Source organism: Mesocricetus auratus, unplaced genomic scaffold (genome assembly GCF_017639785.1).
Source record: "Mesocricetus auratus isolate SY011 unplaced genomic scaffold, BCM_Maur_2.0 Super-Scaffold_100004, whole genome shotgun sequence".
Taxonomy (NCBI): Eukaryota; Metazoa; Chordata; class Mammalia; order Rodentia; family Cricetidae; genus Mesocricetus; species Mesocricetus auratus.
This window is the reverse complement of record NW_024429189.1, coordinates 61618882-61637839: the sequence shown is the minus strand read 5'-3', so window position 1 is coordinate 61637839 and position 18958 is coordinate 61618882. Positions and strand designations below refer to the sequence as shown.

Genomic DNA, 18958 nt, shown 5'->3' with positions numbered 1-18958 from the left:
AAAGAGAGCCCCGTTGCAGTCCCTTTCAGGGAGCCCCATTGCAGTCCCCTTCAGGGAGACCCCACTGTTTCTTTTTGGGCCTCTGATCATCACAACCTTTATCTGAGGTGCATCAGGGTTCTTGGCAGGCTTTGGCCACTGCCTTTATCTCTAGGCCCATCAGGTTCCTCTGGAAGATGCTGGGAGTGGGTGCTTCTGGGAAGAGAAATCTCCCCTCTGCTGTCCCCACCTTCAAATACAGGTCCATTAGACGCTGGCCATGGAAGTCTGGTTTCGGAGCAGACACGGGAAAAAGGCAGGAGTAGGTGAGATGAGGAAACAGGGATTGATGGCCTGGCTTCTAAGCACACCAGGGCTGTTGCTATGTAAGACACTAGCCAAGGCACCCACTCTATCCCAACTCCCTTCTTCAAAATGCAGACTCTAAGCCACCAGGGGGTGCAGGGAGTCAGTAGCTGGCATGGTCTGCCAGGGCCTGGTACCTGGGAGTAAGCCTAAGCACCTCTAATTCCCACCCCTTCTGCAGTCACCTACCATGTCCTGGGGGCTGAAGGGTGGTGGCTGTGGACTTCACCCGGCCTTTCCTTTATTCCTCCTGTGGCCTTTCTGGGCCTGCACCGTGACTGCCTTAAGGGCCACGTGCAGCAGGAAAATAAGGATTTAGCACCCCCTGTTGGCAAAGTCGGGTTATGTCTGGGTGGTGCCGAAAAGGGGAGGCTCCTGGCCAGCTGTTTGTGACAGGTTGTACCCGAGGGATTTTTCTCTAGGACACTCTTCTTTCTGCTGTCAACATTCATCAAGGGCCTCCAGCCATTTGACTTTAAAGTTGTCATCTTCATTCATTAATCAATATAATATAATATAATATAAATCAAGTGTTAGACAGACATAACCAAGATCCCCCTTGTGCCTTGGAACCAGAGCAGAGAAGCCTACAGTTCAGACTTCAGATGATTTCCATAGGGCACCCATTCATCCACCTGCCACCCACCCACTGACCCATTCAGCCATTCACTTACAAGGCACTAGCTTCCGCTACCATAATGAATCTTGAGACAGCCAACTTTGGAAAAAGAGGAACAAAGGTCTATTTCCAATGCATAATTTTGAAGGTTTCATCCCATGGTGGTTGGCATTTCACACTGGGAAGCAGCTGGTGGGGACAAAACAGAAACCTAAGTCCCCGCACACACGGCCAACAGCACCGCTTTCGGAACCAACCACCCAGGCCACTCTTCCTCGAGCCGAGCAATGAATGAAACAATCGAAGCTGTCTCTCCTTGTGCAGTTTATATGCTAGAGAGGGGAGCTGCAAAGAAACAACACGCAGAAATGAGTCAGGGTTGTTGACTGCTTAGAAGAAAGTGACGCTACTTAAAAACACGGAAGGCAGAACGAGGCAGGAAAGCTGTTGTGTATTGAGAGGGAGGGTGGACTTTAGCAGTCCAGAGTCCTGGAAACCCTCTGTAGCCGACAGCTCTGGTTTTGAGGCAGGGTCTCACTATGTAAACCAGGCTTTACTTGAACTCAAGGGGACCCACCTGCCTCTGCTTCCCAAGTGCTGGGATTTAACTGGGTGTGCCACCACACACCTGACTCATTTTTATTTTAGTTTGGGAACAGGGACCTGGGTGTTCTGGGAGGATAGGCTACTTTGGGTTCACATCTGTTCCTGGACTGTCAGGGCTAGCTGGGCACAGCTAAGAGGCCTTCACACATCCCTGTCTGCCCTGTTGTGTCAGCACACAGGCATCTCCTGTTCAGTCTGCATATCATCTGGGCGGTAGATCTCCTGACCTCTGACTGAAACCAAGAGAAAGGGGAGGCTTGCCAAAGCCACACAAGCAGGAGGGCCTAGGCTCTGGGGGATGGTGCCCGAGATCCCCAGACATAACCTCCCAGGCTTCCTTGTGCAGCGGTCCGATCAATCCCACTTCAGCCTGCCCTTACATTATGGCCTCCTCAAAAAAGGGGAGGCGCCATAGGCTCGTTGTGCTTTGAACAGGCTCTTCTTGCTTTGGTGATGCTCAATAGTTGGCAAGCACCCAGTTCACCTGGAGTCTTGCCTGTGCTTCCAGTCCCCAGCTCTGGCCTCCTCCAAAGAGCAGGGGTCCTCGCGGCTTGTGAACTCTTTAGGTGATGCCTCTGATCCTTAGATTTGTTCCAGCCTGACACTCCGTGGAGCCAGTTCTTTGTAGTGATGCCAAGGGCATTTTAGGTAATGGGAAGCTCCTGGGAAGAGTCTTCTAGAAGGGAAAAGATGGGTTGCATTACCCTTGAGTGCACTTCCAGCAGGCATGGAGACTTCAGACTGCACAGAGATGAGTAAAGGGAGAAGAGCAAGGAAGCCCGCCGGGTGGGTGACGCAAGCTCTGGGATGTGGAGAAGGGAGGGACACTGGGACGCAGACCCCTAGAGCTTAGAAGACAATGGGCTTTATGGTCAGCTGATTTCGACTAACATTGTAACACAATGTTATCTATAAATTTGGGGCTTGAGAACTGGGCAGCCGAGTTACAGAAGAAAAGCAACAGCTTTCTCATAGTCTTTTAAGTTTTGGCTTTGTTTTGGGTCACATCCGTGGCTGTGGTGGGGCATGGAAGGCACAGCAACTACAGGTTAACATAGCCAGTACCTTCCATGACAAATGCACCCTACTTGTGTGTCTGGTAGGATCAACTCATTCCTTTGAGCCTCTAGTTTCTCGTCTATAAAGTGACTTGTGGAACCAACTCAGGGGTTACACCAGGAGAAACCGACACTAGCTCTGAGTTGATTATTGCCTGGATTCCCACAGTCCCCCCCCCCTTTTCTACTTCCTCTGCTCAAGATCCATCGGCCCTGAAGTTCATGGAGGAGGGCTGTCCTGTTGGCATCAGCTTGTCTGATCCTGACACTGATTTTAGCTGACATGGAAGATGAGTGTAGATTAGAAGCTAGGGGTACTAAAGTCAATGTATAGTTGAGGAGTTTGGAGGAGGGAACTGATGAACCCCAATGCTAACAATTTAGCGCTAGGCATTAGGGGTGCTATTTCTTTGTCCTACAGCATCATTTACAATAGATGGTTCCTATACAAAATGTCTTGGCAGAGTTCCAAACTTCTAAGTTCCCTAGTGACCTCAACCCATATACACTTTCTTCTTACAAACCCATTTTTCCAGGAGAAGGCATTTCTTTGTGGGTGCACTCGGTGTGTGCATGCAGAAGGCAGGGGTTGATGCTGGGTGTCCTCCCCAATTGCTCTCCCTTATTTATTTATTTTTTAAATAGCATCCTTTACCGAAGCCGAAGTTTTGCTTTGGTTACACTGGCTGGCCAGGGAGCACCCTGGATGTTTCAGAGTGTGTTTAGTATTTTGGAGTGCTGATACTATGCACAAAGTTTTATACATGTGTGGGCAGGGTTGTTATTGCTTGGGAAAGTTTGCAAATGGTGGAAGGGTATAGGCTAGTATTTTGTATGGAGACTGGCTTAAAGACTGGCAGCTGACAGCCCCAGCCCATCTCATCCCCTGGGGTCTGCTGGCTTAGTTTGTTTTGCTGGTTCTTTGAGGTATTAAGAAGCTATTTCTTGATCATTTCTGGTATTCTGACAGGTTTCCAGAAGTGTTAGCCACGTGTTCACTGAATATGGTCCTGGGGGCATGATAGAAATGGAGTCTTGGTTCTCGTCCCAACACTCGTCGAACCAAAGTCCAGGTGTGTGGCTTCACTGTCTGAGGTCTCTACCACACCAGGTGGCTCAGCTGGACCGAAAACTTGAGAGGCTGCATCCGAGGCTCGGAAAACTAGAAATAAAAGCCAACAGCAGCCGTCACGGCATTAATGGGAAACCATGTGAGATCAGGATGGAGGGACTGGGTATCTGGTATGACTATCTTGGTGGAGCGTGAGGAAACAAGCAAAAAGAAAGGCTAATGTTCTAAAATGGGTTGGCTACCCTTTTCTATAAAGGTCCAGATAATAACTAGTTGAAGCTTTGGGGGCCGGAGAGATGGCTCAGCAGTTTAAGAGCACTTCCCGCTCTTGCAGAAGGCCAGGTTTTGATTCTTGGCACTTGCAAGTCTGCTCACAACAATCTGTAGCTCCAGTTCCAGGACGTCCAATTCCCTCTTCTGGTCTCCATGGGCACTGCATGCATGCGGTACAACATACGTTCAGGCAAAACACCCATTCACATATAAAGACATACAACATTTCAAAAATCATTTAAATAACTAGTTGAACCTCCAAGGGCCATATGACCTCCATCACAGCTATTCAACTCTGCCATTTGCAAAAGCAATCACAATGAGTCCACGACTAAACTGTGTTCCAATAAAGTACCTTTTAACTTTTAAAAGTTTATCTTTGCATGTATACAGATCTGTTTGTGTGCATGCACACATGTATGTGCATGTGAAGGCTGGAGTCTAGATGGAGCTCATCTTGCTGGCCAGCAAGCTGTAGGGATCCTCTTGTCTCCCCCCCTCCCTAGTGCTGTGACTACAGGCACATGCTGCCATACCCAGCTTTTTAACATATTTAGGGGATTGAACTCAGGTCTTTGTATTTGTACAGCAAGCACTTCACCAACTGAGCCATTTTCCCATTCTCCAGTTACTTGTTACCTAGAAAAACAAGCGAGAGGTCAGATTTGAGCCCCAGGAAATCATGTACTGATCTGTTTCAGTAGGACGATTTACTTGGTCCTGGGGTTGGACAGAAAAAAACCCTCCCATCTCTATTAGAACCACATGAAACAGGATGTGGTTGGTGCACAAGAATCTAGAAAAAGCCAACTCCCCCCCCCCCCCCCCTTCTCCTAGGTGGCCTTACTATGCTTGCTTAGGACACATTCTAATGGCATCTGTGTAGAATGTTCCAGCAGCTGGGCCTGGGATACGTACACATGCCATTTGGAGTCTAAGCCCAAAATATAGAGGTAGGAGGAGCCAGTAATGAACCGGAGAATAATTTTGTCCCCCCAACCATGCCAGGACCCCCAGGGAAGGCTGTCTTGTTTTCTGTGATCAGTCTCTTTCTCTGTAGGTTCCTGTCAGGCTACTGAGGCCCATTCAAGTACCCAGAGTCAGAGTCACCGGCAAGACATCAACCCAAACCCCAGGGTCGGCTAGTGAAGAGGTCCTCCAGAAGGAAGGTCTTCATAACACTCCATGGGAAGATGATGAAGTTGTGACAGGTCCTGATGGACCATTTCTTGCAGCTGACTAGCCAGCAGATGCAGGGCCTCTCACCAGAAGACCAGCAATGCACACAAGCCTCCCAAAATCAGGAAAAGAGGATGGGCTATTTACTGTCCCAGATAGTCAACCTCTTATGGTCTGAGGCTGTAAAGAGACTGAAGTTCAAAGAATCTTTCCCTCACTGGCATTCTAGATGTGACACTAAAGTTGGGTAGCAGACAAACCCGGTCCCTGGCTGGGTGGTTTTGAAGCTGCCTTTGCCAGGCATGTCCTGTCCAAATGTGGTACTGCCATCTATGAATTCTGCCACAACAACTTTGAGAGTTTTGAGGCCTATCAGAGAAACAAATACCACAAAAAAGTAACCCTCTGGTAAGACATGGACATCCTTGAGAGCCCCAATCAGTGAAATTTACTGAGTCCTGTGCCAAGTACTGTATGCTTTCCACTCTTTATGATGCGCTGACACAGTTGTCTTAAGATAATGGTCACAGACATAAGCTGATAATGCCCCAGAAGCAGGAGAACTGGGGGTTCCTGAGTCCCTTCATCCCTACCATCTTTCCTTTAATTTCAGCATTTATTAGATACAAGCAGTCAGTCACTGCACTCATACTGGTAAATGAGCATGCCTTTATGAAATGAAATATAATGACAAGTGTAGGCAGCCATGAGAGAAACGAGTGTTTATACTATTTCCAAGAGCATAGAAGGGATACCCTTCTCAGGTGATCCAGCCAGGCAATATGATGGTGTCTGTGGTCCTCCTACAGGGGTGAGAAACATGAGCTTGGTGTAGTTGGGAAGGAAGACCCATGTGCCAGAATGGAGACAATGAGTACTGTGATTAGACGTATGGACACAGGTGGACAGATGTTAAAATGTTCCCTTGAGGGCAGTAAGCAGCTAACACCAGGGTTTTAGCCAAGGAGATTGACAGCAGCTCTCCATTCAGAGGGTAGAGGATGGCTGTAGCCATGCCTTCCCTTTTGTCGCTTGTCTAGGTTTTCTATGGCCAGCCAGTGGCCATCTCCTTTTCTAGGGACTGAAAAGTTTTATGCCTGCCATTGAGGAATATGGGCTGGTACACGGAGCACAATCCAACTTCCCTGATTTGTCTGTTGGACTGGGGAGGGGACTTAATAGCTGCACAATTTTAGGTTCTTGGGAAGTTTTCTGACACTTAATGCTGCTTGACACTGATTCAACTGTTTTGTGACACACTGATATCTTCCCTTAAACAAATCTACAATGGTAATTTCTTGGAACGCTCAAAGGAGTCCTAGGATGGAGCAAGAGGACTGATGCAGATTCTTTGCGCTTCCAGGACTACATTAACCTTGGTACCTGTGAGAACAAGCTTTGCTTTGACCCAATAAAAGAAAGGGTTAGCCAAGTTCTCGGCTTTGCTGAGACTCAACCCCTCTGGGCCTGGTTCCCTAGTTTATCCCTCTGCTTGTGGAAGGTCCAGGAGGAAGACACAGGTATTTGGGGGAGAGCAGAGACACTGCTTCTAGACCAACACACCTAAGCTTCTGGAAGGTATGCAGTGAGTAGCTGCAAAAAGAGCTTTGAGTTAAGGAGGCTGTCCAATGCTTGCCATTCATGCTTGTGTGTATCTAGGACAAGGCCAACCTCCCTTCATGAAGAAGCACACAGACTGTATCCTCACTCCCCTTCTGGGAGACATGTAACTTCAGGGCAGAGATTTGTGCATGAACTAGGAACAAATTAAGAACCCCTCCTTTGGCCTCCCTGAACTTCTGTCTTTATGTTCTATTTGTCAACAGTTGAATAAATGTAACATGAACTTCATTGATGAGATCCTGCTGCAGTACTCTGACTGGCTAGGACAGCCCTTGTAAGTGATTTTCAGAACGAGGGTCTCTTGGTATACAGGCACCTTTCATCCATCATCCATTGATGTACATCATATATTAGATATATGTAACCTATATATTGGCTATATGTAACATATATTGGATATATGTAACATATATATTGGATATAGGCACACACACATACACACACACACACACATCATTGAAGAATCTAGGTGTAGTACAAGCTGGCCTCCAGCTCCCTATACAGCTGAGAATGACTTTGAATCTGATCCTCCTACCTTCACCTCCTGGGTGTGGGGAGGTGTCTACTAGCATGCCTAGTTTTATTATGCTGTTGAGGATGGAACCCAGGGCTCATTGCATGCATTTTAGGCAAGCATCTGAGGACAAGCACCCCTAAGCCAAATCCCTTTCCCCCAAAGGCACCACATTAAGATTGACTACCTTCCTATATATTTAGCTAATAACTTCCAGGAAATACCTAACAGGCATGTCCAGCTTGAGGCATGATAGTTAATGTATGCAGCCTAACATAACATTGTTAAAACTTATTTTTAAAACATTGAAAAATTTTGGCTGATTAAAAACAAACTTGATCCCACAGTTCTCGAATATGAATTGTGTAGATGACAGTGGCTGCATTTGACATCAAAGGTTGGATTTGCTTAATAACAAAACCTCTCGGAGGTGGCCTAATCTGGCAGAAATAGCATGTTTCTACAACTCAAGCACAGCTTTTCCCACCTCTCAGCATCTGTGTGACCCTGGAGAGGTGGCATCTTTTAGTCTGTAGCCCTATCAGCTGAGTAGGCCTGGGTAACATCTCTTTAAGGTTGAATACTGTGCTCTTTAAAAGCATGTCATCTAGATTCTCAATGAGAAGGAACACCTGGGAACTATAGGGTCTCTTTGGGTTTGTCTGCAGCCTTCGGAAAGAGCTGGCCACCTTTTTGACCCACTACTGCAGGGCACCTACACCCCTATATTCAGAAAATGTAAGTCGGTATTGTGGAGGGCTGTGTTCTTGGGTTCCCACTGAGTTACCTATAGAATACGAAGAGAACCTTCAGAGCAGCAGGGCACTGTAAAACCCAGCTAAAGGAGGTCCCTGTGGGAAGTCCAGGAAGAAGGACCCAGGTTGAGGTCCAGTTCAAGGAGGGCCTGGGACGTACCCTTTGGGAGGAGAGGGGGATGGTGTGTGGATACTCCCTCCTTATGCAGGTACTGATTTGACTTCTGCCTCTTGGACCTTGTCCTCAGGTGGGTGGTTCTAAATGGCTGCTGGTCAGTCTTTTCCTCACTGGCCATGGCTGTGTGACCCAGGTGGTAAGTCGGCAGGCTCTGCTCGCCTTCCTGGTATGTGGGCAGGGACGCCTAGGTCCTGGGCCTTGGAAGAGAAGACCATGTTTGTTAACTTTCTACAAGTGCGGGTCATTCTGTCCTGCCAGAGATATCTTTGTATCATTTCCGGGAAATCAAGGGAGTTGGAGTCCTCATTTAATACGGAAGAAGCATGTGACAGTTCTCAAAGAGGTGATCTAGATGAAAAGATCCACAGACCAAAAGAATGAGAAGGAAAAGCTATGGAATCCACCAGGTCCAGTGCTATGAATCTTTCTTGGACATGGCCTTTGGCCTTAGTATCTGGCCTAGCACAGACAGACTTGTTCAGTTTTGTTGTTTTGTTTTTGTTTTTGTTTTCAGTTTACTTGAAGACAGCTGCTCAGTCAGAAAGGTATTTGTCACTCATGCCAAGGACCCTAGTTTGATCCCTGGAACCCATGTAAAAATCTGGGCATGGTGGGGTGTGCTCATAATCCTGAGGCTGTGGAGGCAGGGACAAGCAGATCCCTAAAGATTGCTTGCCCAGACAGCCTAGCTCTAGGTCAGTGAAGATACACTGTCTTAAAAACAAGGTGTATTGTTCCAGAGGGAAGGACTCTGGGGTTGACCTCTGACTCTCACATGCACACAGATACACGGGTCCCCACACAGACACTAGGCCCTCAACGCAAAGACTTTGTCATGGGAAGTGCCTGACTAGATTCCCAGTTCAGGCTCTGAGCTGTTCACTGTGATCATCCCTCTTCAGTGTGCTTGCAAAATGAAACTAGAGTTTGCTCCACAAATAATGCGTGTATAAATGGATAATTTTTTTTAAATGAAACTTGAGCGCAAGGATGGAAGAAGGGATTCCTACCCGGGACTCTTGTGTTGGGAACCTTGCTGCTCATCTTGACTGCCGGACAGCTTTGTAGCCTTGTACTCCTGGATGCTTTTCCGATCCCCACACCATACTACAATGACTTCGCCTTTAGCTCCTGCCTTTATTCAAAAGTTGAACTTATTCCTGTCTGCTTGGAAAGCCAGGTCAGAATGGGGCCCCTTCCCTGCTCAGCTCACTTTGGCAAAGGACTGTTCCGGGGCCCTGAGGAGACAGAGGGACCGTGTTCTCTGAGAGATAGTGGGGGTAGGGTGATACCAGGCTGGAGAAGGCATGTGGACAACACCCTAACTTGACTGTATGGGGCTTTTGGCTGAGAAACTAGGTTCGGGAATAAGCCCCTCTCAACTGCATGTGTCTCCCAGGTCTAGGAGACCAACTTGCATTTTTTCAACTCACTGTGGATAAGCTGGAGCATGCCCTGACTTAGGCTAAGATGAAGGTAAGGAGAGGGGAGCCTTAATTTTGGAGTGGCCACTGTTAGCCCTAAAAAAAGCCTGAGTAGTATGACTGACATACAAGTTGTGGGGGATTTTCTCTACATGGGAAGCAGCAAGTAGCTCTAAGTACCTGACTTCACTGACTTCACTATAGCAGTAAACCCCACCCACAGAAACTTCCAGAACCTTTTCTTTTCCCTCTTGCCAGCAGCAAGGCATCATGCCCATGAGGTCCTACCTAGGCTTTATGTTAGATGTCCCAAGTCATAAAGGATGCTTGGTAGAATTTGGAGTAAATGTGGAGGACTTGTATTCACTCTTGTGTTTGCATTTCTTCTCAGGCAAAAAAGGTCAAAGGACTTGTCCTAATCAACCCCCAGAATCCTCTGGGTGATGTCTATACCCGATCGATGCTGAAAGAATACCTGACCTTTGCCGGGAAGTAAGTGTTCCACCCCATCACTTGAAGGCATTAGACACAGACATAGCTTACCCAAGATTACCCATTCTATAATATGCTTTGCAGGGTTCTAGAAAGACTACTGAGTGAAGGAGAAAGGGGTCCATGTTCACCATTTCTGTTTTCTTATTGGCTCTCCAGCCTTTCCCCATACAGACATACCTAGAAAGACTACTGAATGAAGGAGAAAGAGGTCTGTGTTCACTATTTCTGTTTTCTTATTTGCTCTCCAGCCTTTCCCCATACAGACATACCTAGAAAGACTACTGAATGAAGGAGAAAGAGGTCTGTGTTCACCATTTCTGTTTTCTTATTTGCTCTCCAGCCTTTCCCCATACAGACATACCTAGAAAGACTACTGAATGAAGGAGAAAGGGGTCCGTGTTCACCATTTCTGTTTTCTTATTTGCTCTCCAGCCTTTCCCCATACAGACATACCTAGCCATCAGGAACAACTTTGTTGCTTTTCTACTCCCCACAGCAGAAGTACTTTATCCCAGTATCTGTTCCCAAACCACCTGGACTGCAGTACCAAAAATGACAGATTCTCCAAGGCAGGTCACTGTAGAACTTTCATGGCTCACTGCTAAGAACATGATAACAGCAGTTGCCTCTGGAGTCCTGCAGCACCCCTGCTAGGACAGATAACCTAGCACTCAAACTTCATGACTACCCCAAACCAGCCAGCAGAGGGGAGGGACAGCAGAGGGGGAAGAGACAGGGTACAGGAGGCTGCTGTCAAGAACTCAACGGAGCTGAGTGCAAATTCCAGGTGCCTTGGTTGCTTTCCTGTTGCTGTCATAAAATATTCTGTAAAAAGTAAAAACAGGAAGGGTTATTCGGCCTCATGGTTTATGGGTAGCACATCACGGCAGGGAAGTCATGGTGGTAGGAGATTCAAGCAGCTGCTCACGTTAGGATCCGTGGAATGTAGAGAGCAAGGGCTGTTCTGCTCAGCTGGTCCCTCTCCCCTTTTCCCCCTCTCCTTCTCCCTCCTCCCCCTCTCCCCACTTCTCCACCTTTCCCCATTCTCCACCTTTCTCCCTCATCTCCCCCTCTCCCCCTTCTCCACCTCGTCCCCCACCACCCCTCTCTACCTCTCTCCGTCCCTGTTGTTCAGGACTCAAGGCTGCTCCCTGTAGGGTGGGTCTTCCTATCTTAATTAACCTAAATGGGGTAATCCCTCACTATGAGTCCAGAGGCTGGTCTCTTAGGTGGCTCCTGTGAAGTTCACAATATGTTAATTATCACATCACCTGAACTCTGGGACCCTACTAGGTTGAACCGTCTTAGAACCTTAACTTGCATCTGTGAATTGGGGGTGATGGTACTGTGTCAGAGGGTTGTCAAGAATTGAGGATGTGAGTGTGCTCAAAAGCCCCTGTGACTTCAGTTTAGACCCTGGTGGCAGCTGCTGACTGTCACTGATGTAAACACCTGGGAAAGTTTCCGTCTTCTTCCATCCTCTGCTTGATATTTAAAGGGTCAGATGCGGTATCTCGAGAGTCCTGTTCCATCTTCTGTACCACCAGCCAGAGACACAGGTCCCTTCTTGTGTGCCACCTCTTTGTACATTGTAGTGCCCCTCTGGAAGTGGAGTCAGCTACTGGGATTACAGAAGTCTATGATCTGTATCTGAAAGCAGAAAATAGATTACAAAGACAGCAAGGCATGGTAGCGCATGCCTTTAATCCCAGCACGTGGGAGGCAGAGGCAGGCGGATCTCTGTGAGAATGAGGGCAGCCTACTCTATAAACCGTGTTCTGGGATACATCAAGAAACCCTCTCTTGAAAAACAACAACATCAGTTGAATAGATGGCTCAATGGGTACCTGCTACCAAGCCTGATAAACTGAGTTTGATCCCCAGGATCTATATGATGGGAGGACAAAACTGATTCCAAAGAATTGTTCTCTGCCTTCCACCCACGAACCTCATGCACACGTGCATGCACACATGTGCAAAATAAAATGTAGTAATCTTAAAAACTGCAGGTAGAAACTAGTTCTATTTTCTTCTCTCACCCAACTATAGGAACAACCTACATGTGATCATAGATGAGAGCTACATGCTGTCTGTGTTTAATGCATCCATCACATTTCACAGTGTTCTGAGTATGAAACAGTAAGTTTGCCCCCAGTAGTGTTGGTAGCAAGAACCATGGGGTTCCTGAGGTTCCTGCATTGTAAGGTGAGTTCATGAAGTAGGTAGGGACTTGTGTGCTGGGGGAATGAGTCAAGTGTCAATGGGGATTGTGAATATGAACAAAGTGTCCTTTACTCTCCTGAGTATTGAGTCCAGATGCCATTCTGTGTATAAGTGAATGCTAGAGCAAGGCAGGAGTGTATCATTAAAGGTCAAGGGGCAGCAGGTCAGTCAGTAAAGTGCCTGGTGTGCAAGCATGAGGATGAGTTGGAATCCCAGAACCTATGTAAAAGTCTAGCACGGCAATGTGCATCTATAACCTTAGAGGTTGGGGAGGGGCTAAGAGCCAGATCTGGAGCTCACTGACCAGACAGCCTGGTTGAATGGAGGAACATCAGGTTCAATGGGAGTCCTTGTCTGCCGTGGGGGTAGTGGGGGCGGGGTAGAAAGTGTTCTAGAAAAACACAGAGTTTTAATCTGTGTTTTTTTCACTCCTATATACATGCATATGTGCGCACACACAGGCACGTAAGTGGACACACATACACATGTACATATGTACATATCAAGGAAAGGCCCAGGGGGATGGTCAGAGTAGGGATTTCTTTTCCACACAGCATCTTACTATGTAACCAAACCTGGCCTCAAACTCTTTAACTCTCCTGTCTCCACCTCCTGAGTTCTGTGAATATACGTATGTCCCATCATGTACAACTTGAATGGGGGGTGGGGGGGGAGCAGAATTTGACCATAGGGATAGGTTTCATCAAAGCAAGACATAGGCATATCTGCTAGAAGAAACAGATTCACCAAAGGCAGGGCAGTGAGTGAGAGAGGTGAGCATATTCTAGAACCAGTGGGCAGTTGATGGCCTGAAAGGGCAGCTGCCAAGGAAGTGATTTTGGACCAGAGCTACAGGAGGGTTCTGCACTTCATATGGTACTTGAGTACTGTTTCACGTGTGCTTTTCAGGGACCTTGTCTCCCTACCTATCTCTTGAAACTGGGCACCTTAGACCCTGTCTAGGAAGAACCTAAAGTCCACTTTCTCCTTTCCATCAGAGGTCATTTATCCACCCTTTAACCATTCCTCCAATCTTTATTTTTTAAAAATTTCTTTTCTATCTTGCCTGAACCTAACAGGACCCATATGATCTGGGACACTAGTAAGGTAAGCCCCCGCCATCTGTCTTTGGGTCTGGAAGGAAGGGAAGCCAGGAACAGAATACAGGGAAAACTATATGTTACTTCCCCAACTTCTCCAGGATTTTGGCATTTCTGTCTTCCATTTTGGCGTTCTCTACACACACAACAAGAAGGTAGCCTCTGCCATGGGAGCTTTTGGCTACCTCCATGGTGTCCCTGGCATTGCACAGTACAAGCTGTGCAAATGCTCTATGACAAAGGTACTGAGCGGGACTCTAGGAGAGCATCTTGACTGGACTTCATGACCATGGGGGATTGCTGGGTTTTCCGGGGTCTCTACCATGTGCTAGATACACTTGAGGATCTGCTCACTGTTGAAAGTTAAACTGAGATGGGTGAGGTTCAGAGAAGGGCAGGATGCAGCTCAGATAGCGAATGCTAGTTATAGCATGGCTAGAAGATGGAGAGCCCGTCCCAAACCAGGCTGAGATTTGATTCTGAAAGTCTAGTAGTTTTTGCTCGGCTTAGAAAAGCACTGCTCGTGAATGGCTCCCTAAGACCTGAAGATAAGAACTCAGGCTTCAGCTAGACAATCTTGCTTTTCTTCTTTGAGACAGGGTCTCAATATGTAGCGGTGGAACTCACCATGTAGACAGGCTGGCCTTGAACTTGGAGATCTGCCTCCCTTGCCCATGCTTCCCTAGTGATTAAAGCACGTGCCACTACACCCAGCAGAGACCAGTGTGTGTCTTTTGAACCTACTTGCCTCAGGCAAAAATTTTTATGACTTTTCCAATATGGATTAAAATAATTTCCCAGGGGGCACATAGGAGAATAGTGTTTTGGGGAGAGTCGATGTAGCTGGATCTATGGTCTCTAGATTCTCCAGGGACCTCAAGAGAATGCTGGACCCGAGAGGAGACCTTTCTCTTTAATGTTATGACTCAAATATAGAAAAGTCATTCTAATTTCCTATAATAGATGCTTGACTTGAAGGCTTAAACCAATAGATGGGCTATATTGAGACAATCTATGGCATTTAAAGAAATGAACTAACATCATTGGACAGGTTTAGAAGAAAACAGCTTGCTTTCAGTTTTGGGTAGAAAAAGGAGCAGAGAGAAGCCTATCTGATGGCTAACCCTGCATGGTGTCAGCTTCTTTTATATGTGGCAGAAACCAAATCTCAGTCCCTTGAATGCTGTTCTTAACCTCAGATGTAAGAATTACCAAGAAACTACATCCTTAAAGATTTTCATTTAGGTCTTTGGAAATACAATGTAGGCATGGAGCTGAAGAGATGACTCAGTAGTTAAGAGTTCATACTGCTCTTCCTGAGGACCTTAGTTCTGTTCCCAGCACCTACAACAGTCAATTTACAATCTCCTGACTCCTATTTCCAGGAGATGACTCCACAAGCACCTACCTGGCACGCATGCATGCACACACACACAAGCGCGTGCACACATGTACAATTAAAATTTTTTTTTGAGACAGGGCTTCTCTGTGTAACATCCCTGTCTGTCCTGGATCTCACTCTGTAGACCAAGCTGACCTTGAACTCAGAGATCGACTTGCCTCTGCCTCCCAAGTGCTGGGATTAAAGGAGTGTGCCACCACTAGCTGGAATAATTAAAACTTTTTAAAAAGGCATAAATGTAGGCATAAAGGTTTTCTACAACCTCCTTAGGTCACTTTTCTTCTACTCTCAGTTCTGAGAACAGTGGGGCTAAAAGCATCCAAGAGAACAGCTGGGTTCCTCCAAGTCCAGTGTGTGGGGTTCAGCAGAAGTGGAAACACTGAGTACCTACTAACACGATCAGGTGACAGTGGCATCAGTCCCCCTTGTGGGATACCCTGGTTACCAGCCTCTATTACCTACTCAAAGGGAACATTCCAGTGGATCATTAAGATACCCACTGTTTCCTCCAGAGTCCTGTATGAGAGATGTGTGTGGAGGTATGTGGGTATTGTAAGTTCAGACACAGCAGAGTCAGTCTTGTATAGATATAGCTCATGGCTCACATAAGCCCGGCTAAAGTATATTTGGGAAGAGCACCCCACCCACCCAGCAGATGTCCGCCATAAGGTCTGTGATGCTCATTCTCTACCCATCCAGGATGGATCCACTGGGTGTACCTGCCTGCTAACCACAGCCAGCTCTGGAGGGCTTACCACTATGTCACTCAGAGGCTGGTGAAGTTGCAGATCCCTTTTGTAATGGCCACTCCAGCCTCTGTGTCTAGATAAACTTGCAAGCTGTAAGTTCTAGAAGTAGCAGGTGCTGGGTGGACCTATCAGCTCCTCTTGTGCTCAGCTCTGCCGCCTCCCCTTCCCCTAGTACCTGAGTCCATGCACATTTGATCAAGAACAGATCCTTTATCAGTGCTTCCTAGACAAAAAGCTGGTGTTATCTAAGGGCGGATCCTACATGTGTAAGGAACCTGGCTGGTTCTGCCTCCTCTTTGCAGTAAACCGACATCAGCTAAAAGTGGGTGAGTGAGTGCTGCCAACTTCCCAGTCCTGACATCCAGTAATGGGGCCATCAACTTCTTAATTCATTTATTCTGTGTCCAATACCTCCAGCTACCATTTTCTATTCTTAATTATGCCCCTTTGTAAACAGGAACCAGTCCATTACTCAAGTAGCCATCTCTCCATGAATTCCACCTTTTGAGTAGCCTATGCTTTGTGCCTGCCATGTCTTTGAGTGTGTCCTTCGAAACAGAAGCTTCTAAGAAGCAGTTCTCTGCCCATGTGGGGCTAAAGTCCAGCAGATTAGATACACAGACAATCGTGGCAGCGCTTGCATGTTATGTTGGGGTCCACACATTCCTCTGGCAGCATGACGACACGATGTTTGTTTGAATAATTATTTATAGCATTTCATTAATTGCCAGACACTCTTCTCCCTGCTGAGCCCATAGCAGCGAGCCACTTAGCCTCGTAAAGTTTATCATACAGCAATATCTTTTAGTCTAGTGTAGAAAATACACGGTGGGAAGGCAGGCATGGTCATTCACACTTGCAATCCTGATACGACAAGGAGGTCTGAGAGGTCAGGGCTAGCCTGGGCCCCATAGAGAGACCCTGTATCATAAGTAAATAATCGAGCTCGGTGAAGGTTAAGAGGCCACAGCACAGACTTTGACAAAGACCTTGTTGTTTCTGGCACGGCAATGATTTGACTAGCAGGTTAAAAAAGAGCCTGAAGAGATAATGGAACAGGTTGCCTTCAAGTTCTATCCCAAAGAAGGGAGAACTAATCTTAACACCGTAAACCAGGGGCTCTGATGGCCATCCACAACCCAGGTCTGTCGGGACTCCACCTGTACACCACTGACTCATTCCCTCTCTGTGTCCCCTCTGGATCTTCTAGCCATGGATCAGTTCTGCATGGTGCTCAAGGAATACAAAAGAGACACGAGACGGAAAGAGCTGGAGCAGGCAATCAGGACATAGGCTGTTGACTTCCAGACAGTGACTCCAGCTAGCTTGCAGTCACGTGCTCAGGGGCCCCTGATATTAGCCTCTTGCCCAGAAGGCATGGAGGGGTAATTGGTGCTGCTAATCAAGCCCCCTAAGCTGGATTCTGTCATTTTTAGAAGCCTTGTTTCTTTTTGTCTTTGCTAGCTACTATGTACACAAAACTGATGTTTTTATTGTGATGGGAGTGGGAGGACCTAAGCAGATTTGGAGGGGTAAAGGGAATTCCCTGGATTCCTTTTTAGATGGCTTTATTTTATATTCAACATTTAATAAATGTCATTCTCTGTCCTCTCCAGTTCTTTATTTCTGGTTCACATTCCTTTTTTGGAGATGATTTCTTTTTTTGTTCTAAGTTCTTTGGAAACCTTGAATATGAATAATACTGTCTGGAGAGATCTGGGGTGGTGGCTGAACCTAAGTTCAAATCCCCAGCATCCCATGTAAAAACCTAGCCATGGCTTTGAGTACCCATATCCTTAACACTGGGTGGCAAGGTACAGACAGGTGGACCATAATATCTTACTAGAAATCTAGTCTAGCTGAAATGGTAAGAAATTCCATCTCAACAATACAAGACGGTTGAAAGCCTTCGAGGAAGATTCGAGGTCCTGCTCTGACTTCCACATGTGCACACGTGAAACACACACACACACACACACACACACACACACACACACACACCTATAGTCCTGTCTGGGGCAGGCCTGTAAAGAAGGGAAGGAGTGATTCATAGCTGGATACTGAAGGGGGCACTAAGTACTGACTGTGTCATCTTTATAAGATCACATCCTTCATCCATGTGAGTGACTGAACGACTGGATGGGTGAATTGTGGGTGTTCTTGCATCCAAATGTCAGAGATCTTTCCAAAAGGCTTTAGGATGAGTCTTGGAATCTTAGTTTGTTCTCCAGAAACGTGAGTATTTATAAAGAATGAAAATGTTTCTCACGGTTCTAGAAGCTGCAAAATTCAAGATGAAGATGCTGACACGTGTCTGGTGGGCCTACCTTATTTCTCTCTGTGACATCCCATGACTGGAGGGCGGGGACTCCTTCTGTTTTCATGACCTGATCATCTCCCAAGGGTCCCACCTGCTATTGGCATCATGTTAGGGGGTGAGGATTTCACACATGAATTGCAGGGTTTGGGATCAGGAACCCCAGTTTGTAGAACTGACACTTTCCACTGTTCAAATGGTATCCATCTGGGTTTCTGTGACCCCCTTGCCTGCCAGGAGCTGTGAAATGCATAAAACAGGAGTCAAAAACCTTTCGTGGAGGATGGAAAAACTTCTAGTATGTGTTGATAGTTTTGACCCCCACTCTTCCCTGGAACAGGCTTGTCCCACTTAGTTTTCTCTTTCTATATAACCCAGACTGACCCTGAACTCATGATCTCGCCTCAGCTTCTCTGGTGCAGGATTACAGACATGTCAGCAGGGCAGGTAGGTCCTCCTCTTCCCTTTCTTCCTCTTCCTTACCCTCCTCTTCCTCCTCCTCCCCCCCCATCAGCAAAGGGTTCATTTTGGCTCACAGCTTGAGGTTTCCATGCACCATGGTGGGGAAGGCAAGGGTGTGACACTGTTGTGGCTCTAGGTGTAGCAGCAGGAGCACCTTCTCCTTTCTTCAGCCTGGGACCCCGGACTGTGGGACGGTGCCTCACACATTAATGCCCACTCTTCCTGTTAATCCTCTCTGGAAACACTCCCATAGACACACCCAGAGTTGGGTATCCTAGGTGGTTCTAAATCCAGTCAAGTTGCTTTTTGAAATTATCACAGGGAGCAGTTCAAATAAGTCCTGATTCTTCAAGGTTATACTGGTGTATGCCTGTAATCCTAGTACTCTAGAGGCTGAGGCATTTGTGGGTTCGAGGCCAGCCTAGGCTATATAGTGAGATCCTAGGCAGAGCAAGAATTTGTTGGAAAAGCCCAGGAGACCGGAAACACCCCCAGGATCTTTAAAGAGGAAGACAGCAGTCTTGCTGGTACTGGATGGAAGGAATTATGCCTTTGTGGAAGGCA

At 47.0% G+C, this 18958-nt stretch overlaps 1 protein-coding gene across 1 annotated transcript; it reads left to right on the top strand.

Annotated features, from left to right (window-relative positions):
* Positions 1-5151: 5151 nt before the first annotated feature.
* On the top strand, positions 5152-17185 carry LOC101841846 (probable inactive 1-aminocyclopropane-1-carboxylate synthase-like protein 2). Its single transcript, XM_040744977.1, is given in 19 exon segments — positions 5152-5392; positions 5395-5560; positions 5962-6031; positions 6516-6575; positions 6979-7049; positions 7958-8027; positions 8293-8358; positions 9283-9402; positions 9622-9640; positions 9643-9698; positions 10038-10138; positions 12191-12280; positions 13426-13471; positions 13566-13683; positions 13686-13706; positions 15566-15652; positions 15655-15707; positions 15788-15941; positions 16826-17185. Coding segments are annotated over 19 exon segments (1677 nt in total). The 5' UTR covers positions 5152-5166; the 3' UTR covers positions 16909-17185.
* Positions 17186-18958: the final 1773 nt, after the last annotated feature.